Raw genomic sequence first — 5,087 nt, forward strand, 5'->3', positions numbered from 1 at the left:
CCCCACTCCCCCCTGGGCCTGCCTTAATTCAATCACACTCGGAAGAGTGGATGTTCTCCACTGGCAGACTCCGGCCCGGGTCTCAGGATCCGTGGAGAGTCATCCCGGATCTGGAAACCCCGTGCCAACCCTCTGCCCCGGCCTCCCAGCCACAGAGGGCGGCCGCTTCTTTCCCGCTTGCCACACTGGGAAACTGCGTTCTGAGTTGACCAAATGGGCCCCAATTTTCCAGAATCAAAATTAACAATACCCTTCAAAAAAAATGTAAAAAGCCACTGTGAATGCCTCTGAAGTTACCGTTTACACCCCAGAAGTTTATGGAGCGCAGTCTCAGATAAAAACACACAACAAATGATGGAGTTTTATGTGTTCTTGCACTGACATCATTGGAGATTGTGACCAAACTTCATAAATACAATAGAACCAGTTGTTTCGGCCTATAAAGCTGGGGTCCGCAAACTTTTTGGACAGTATTCCCCAACAGTTAAAAAAAAAATACAACCTCAACATATGAGTATTAAAATTATATTCGTGTACTTATGTATTATGTGCATTTTCAAATAGAAAATAGAAACGTATAAAGCGCGATGAACATGTTTCCATAAATGAACAGAAGTTCTGCTATTTTCGTGCGCGCCCCACTTTGCAGAGCAGGGCCAGCTGCGCATACGGGCGTGTGCAGCAAACTAGGCTGAGAAAGAACATTGAAACAAATGCAGGTGCTCGCGGGTACCTGGGCCTTTCTTCTGAAGACAGTCAGCCAAGCCAATAATGGCCCGAATCTGAGACACGTGGGACACGGCGGAGCCTATCGCGCGGCGGCCTGTCCGCCTGTCCCCGCCGGCCGCGGGTTTTCTCTGAGAACAGTGCGGAGCTGTCAAAGCGAGCGGGGGCGGCTCCGAGAGTGGGAGCGCCTCACAGAGCCAAGTCGCCGGCTCCAGCTCCCTACTCCCGGCTGCTGGTCCCCAATCTCCGGCTGCAGCCATGAACGGCGAGGAGCAGTACTACGCAGCCACGCAGCTTTACAAGGACCCGTGCGCATTCCAGCTGGGCCCGGCGCCGGAGTTCAGCGCTAGCCCCCCTGCGTGCCTGTACATGGGCCGCCAGCCACCACCGCCGCCACCGCCCCCGTTCCCCTGCGCCCTGGGCGCGCTGGAGCAAGGCAGTCCGCCGGATATCTCCCCGTACGAGGTGCCTCCCCTCGCCGAAGACCCCGCGGTGGCGCACCTTCACCACCTCCCTGCTCAGCTCGCGCTTCCCCACCCGCCCGCCGGACCCTTCCGGGACGGAGCCGAGCCCAGTGCCCTGGAGGAGCCCAGCCGCGTCCAGCTGCCTTTCCCGTGGATGAAGTCTACCAAAGCTCACGCGTGGAAAGGCCAGTGGGCAGGTAAGCCTGGCTCCCCGCCCCTTCCTCCTCTGCGCTCTGGGCCTCGCTGCCCCTATCCTGCTCCAGTGCCCAGCCCCCTTGAATAACCCAGGGTCGGACTAAACTACACTAGGGAGCCAACCAGGCCATCCTGCAGGGAAGCGCTTATCTGGTCCAATTTGGAGCATCTTTCCCATCCAGCTTTCTTCCTGAGAGCTTACACTCCTTCCCTCCCTGTACGGTGAGCCCATCTTTTTTCCAGAAGCCGGTGAGCTCCCAGCACCGTCCCCAGACAGCCGAGGCCTAGCCAAGCTCAGGGATTCAGGGTATGGCAGCCCAAGACTCCCCGGCCGTGCGCGCCGAGGCAGCCGAGCAGGGCCCAGGGTGTCTCTGGCACAGGCCCTAGAGCACCTTCAAAGCCCCGGGTCCACTCAGTCCCCGGGGCCGCCCCGGCGGCTTCATTAGAGAAGCGCAGGCAGTCTCGGGGTGCCGGGTAGATTCAGAAAGATAGGAAGGAAAGGAAAACTGCATCCAACCCCGCAAAATGTCCGGTGGCCCTGGTGGCGAAAGGGGGTGGAGAGAACAGGGAGGAGCGGGGGTCAGGCGGGGGGTGGCTCTCACCGCGAGACGCAAAGCCGGCGGCTCAGCCTCGCAGCCGGGCAGCTCGAAGAGGCGCCAGAGATGCTAGTTCCTTTCTGACCAACCGAAAGAAGGGGTCTTCCCGCGCTGATTCCCGGGGAGTAAGTTTGAAGGAGATGCGCCCTCCGTGCACAGCCGGCCCAGGGAGGAAGGAGCCTGGGGTTCCCGCGGCCCTGGACGCCGACGTGTAACAGAAGGTTTCTCCCTGAGCTGGGAGGCGGAGACGCTGAGCAGCCCCCAAGTCCCTTCCCCGCCCCGAGCTGGCGGCGAGTTCCGGCGCGGCCTGTGCCACCGCCGCTACACAATGTTATCGCTTCCGTGCTGCAGCTACTTCTGGTCACACCTGCATTTCAAACAGTTGCCTTTTTTTTTTTTTTTTTTTTTTTTTAACTGACAGCCGGGAGAAGGGAAAAGAGGCTCGATCTGGCGCCCCCCCCCATCCTGGGCGCCGCGTGTGCAGGGTCTGCGCAGCCCTGCGTGACACTGACCCGGGCGCAGCCAGGCCTCTTTGCGGGGGGCGGGGAGGAGGAAGAGCCGGGCTCGCCCAGGGTCCCAGGGGCTCACCTCTTTCTAGTTCACTGACTCGCCTAAGGCAACGGTCCTGAGGCAGGGCTGAGCCTCAACTCGGCTGCAATTGTCCCCACCTCTGGCGAACCCCTAGAGAAGAGGACGGCAGATGCTGCCTAGGGTCCTCTTCGTACTTTTCCAGCCCGCGCGGGCCGGGCCAAAGGCCTAGGAGTGTCAGGAAATGCCGGGTTCTTGGGAGGCGGGAGGCTGGCCCCTCGGAGCGGGATGGAGGTGGGGGGCTCTCGGCGGTAGTTTCCTGCCTAAGCTGCCTTCCCCAGGGTCCCCTTCCCACAGCGCGCTGGAGACGCGCGTTCCCAGCATCGCGGGCCTCGCAGCTACTGCCCTCCTAGTCGGGGCTTCTGCAGGAACAGGGCGAGGGGACCGTGAGAGAGGATTGCCGAGGGGGGCTGACTTGCCCACCCTTCCCCAGGGGGCGTCAGCCCTGCTCTGCTGGAGCTTGGGTTCAGGCGGACCCAAGAAACCAGGAAGTAAAACCCGAAGGAAAATCTGCAGCCTTGCGTGGGGGTCGGGGGGACCCTAAGCGGGCGACACTCGGGCCGGGAGGCCAGGCTGCAGAGGTCTTTGCCGGCGCCGTCGGACCCGCCGCCCGCTCCGCCTGCGGGGAAGGGCCGGCCTCCGCTCCCTTCTGGAAGCCCCCGCGGTACTCCTGGGAAACTTTCCCAGGAGCCGAACTGGAAGCGTTGGCGGACCCACCTGCCTGCGTCCAGTGGGGTTTCACGCCCCTGGGAAGAGCGACGTGACCAAAGGGCTCTCATTCGCAGTCCGAGTGTGACTACTAATGACAATAGTGACTTCCGAAAACCTTGAACTGCCTCAGCCGGGCTAGCCGGCTGGCACCTAAACCGCCTCACAGTGCGCCCCACGGAAGGGCCCAGACCTGGGGCCCCTGGCTCCTTCCCGGCATCACCAGCACCAGCCTCCATCCTCAGCCTCCATCCCCTGCTGCCTCGTCCTGGGCACAGGTCCCCCGGCGTAGTGGACCCCGCGCAGCCTCTCGCAGTGCCTCGGAGAGGCCGGCAGCCTAGGGGAGGTTGTGGGTTGAATATAAGAACCTTGAGGGCCTTTTCTAATGTTCCCATCAGGCCCCCTAGCTTCTCTCCCAGGCCAGTGGAGACCCAGGAAATGGAGCTGCCTCCCAGGGAGCAGGACGCCTCCAATGACCAGGGACGCCGCTTCGGCTTCTGGCACCTCCGCTCCGCCTGGGGAGAAACCCGGGCGGGTTTCATCGTGAAAGTAACCCCTTCGGCTCCCTACGCAGCCCACACCTGCACCCCCATACATACCCACAGCCCTCAGCACTCCCCCCACACACTCCCACCCACACACACTCCCACCCACACACACTCCCACCCACACACTGGCCTCTAACTCTCTAAGGCTTTGCCAACAGCCACAGGAGAAATGTCCCTGCCTCCTCCCTAAGACACGCTGACTTCAGCCCCTTGCCGAAGCTTCGCTGGTACTTCCCGCACCAACGCCCACAGCCCGGGTGCAGTCGGTATTTTGCACAGAAAAGTAAAGTTCGGAACCTTGAGGGCGCAGCGGCAGATACGAGTGTGCGGCGCTCATCTCCCGGGCGGGGCCTCCTGGTGGCTTCTCGCACCCGCCCCGGCCCCACCGCCTCCTCCCGCACTCTCAGCTCCTCGGCGGGGCGCCCGCCCCGTGCCCCCCTCTCTGCCTCTGGGCATTTGGGGCCCAGGGCACTGAGTCCTGGGCCGTCAGCGTCCTGCCCCCTCCTAATGGCGACTTTCACCAGAAAAGCATTCCTTCTCCTCATGAACAGAAGCCCCACGGAGGTTAAAACGACAATTGTAGAGAATTTTCTGGCTCTCCGGTTGGGCCTCATTACAGTATAACTACAGAGAGAGATGTGGTCAGACATAACAAAATACGTCCTAAGCTGCATTAGCACAGAAACTTCAAACTGCGGTTGCACCCGTTGGTGGGTAGTGAAATCCACTCACCGGGTTGAGATCGGCATTTATTTTTAACGAAATAGCAAACAATGGGAATAATTAGCATCGTACGTGGTAAAGGTTGGTTTCATGTCCTCCAGTGAAACCATATGTCAGTTATACATCCTTATGTGAACTGGATAGTGGTCTCAAATGTATTTCTTACAGTAGGTCACCGTCAGAAAGTTTCGGGGTTTTTTGTTTTGTTTATCCTGTATTAAAGGCATTTTCCTGCCTTCTTAGAACGGGTCGGTTACGTATCTCTAATGTGCATTTTAATCAGCCTCATCCCAACACCGGTTCAATGAGCTAATTCAGCAAGCACTACAGGACGGTGAGAGCCAAACGTTGGCTCGCGGTGACAGCCGGCGCAGCTCTGGCCTCCGGGGCAGGGCCTGGGGCTCGGGGGCTCTGGCTGGAGCAGCGTGAGAGCGTTGCCGCTCCTCGAACCAGAGCCGGAGTGGCGGGGCTGCGGGGACGGGGCGGGGCTGAGGGCGTGGCGGGGCTGCGAGGGCGTGGCTGGGGCGGGGGGGGGGGGG

The 5,087-nt window shown here is 60.6% G+C and overlaps 1 protein-coding gene across 1 annotated transcript in view; it reads left to right on the top strand.

The window, feature by feature from the left end:
• Positions 1 to 984: 984 nt before the first annotated feature.
• The window catches only part of PDX1 (pancreatic and duodenal homeobox 1), a 5,318-nt gene continuing 1,215 nt past the window's right edge, over positions 985 to 5,087 (top strand). Inside the window, exons 1-3 of the mRNA XM_008588345.1 lie at positions 985 to 1,387; positions 1,629 to 1,692; positions 3,697 to 3,826. Coding sequence (XP_008586567.1) covers positions 985 to 1,387; positions 1,629 to 1,692; positions 3,697 to 3,826 — 597 coding nt within the window. The remainder of the gene's footprint in view (positions 1,388 to 1,628; positions 1,693 to 3,696; positions 3,827 to 5,087) is intronic.

The sequence above is a fragment of the Galeopterus variegatus genome, unplaced genomic scaffold, assembly GCF_000696425.1.
Source record: "Galeopterus variegatus unplaced genomic scaffold, G_variegatus-3.0.2 Scaffold4781, whole genome shotgun sequence".
Lineage (NCBI taxonomy): Eukaryota > Metazoa > Chordata > Mammalia > Dermoptera > Cynocephalidae > Galeopterus > Galeopterus variegatus.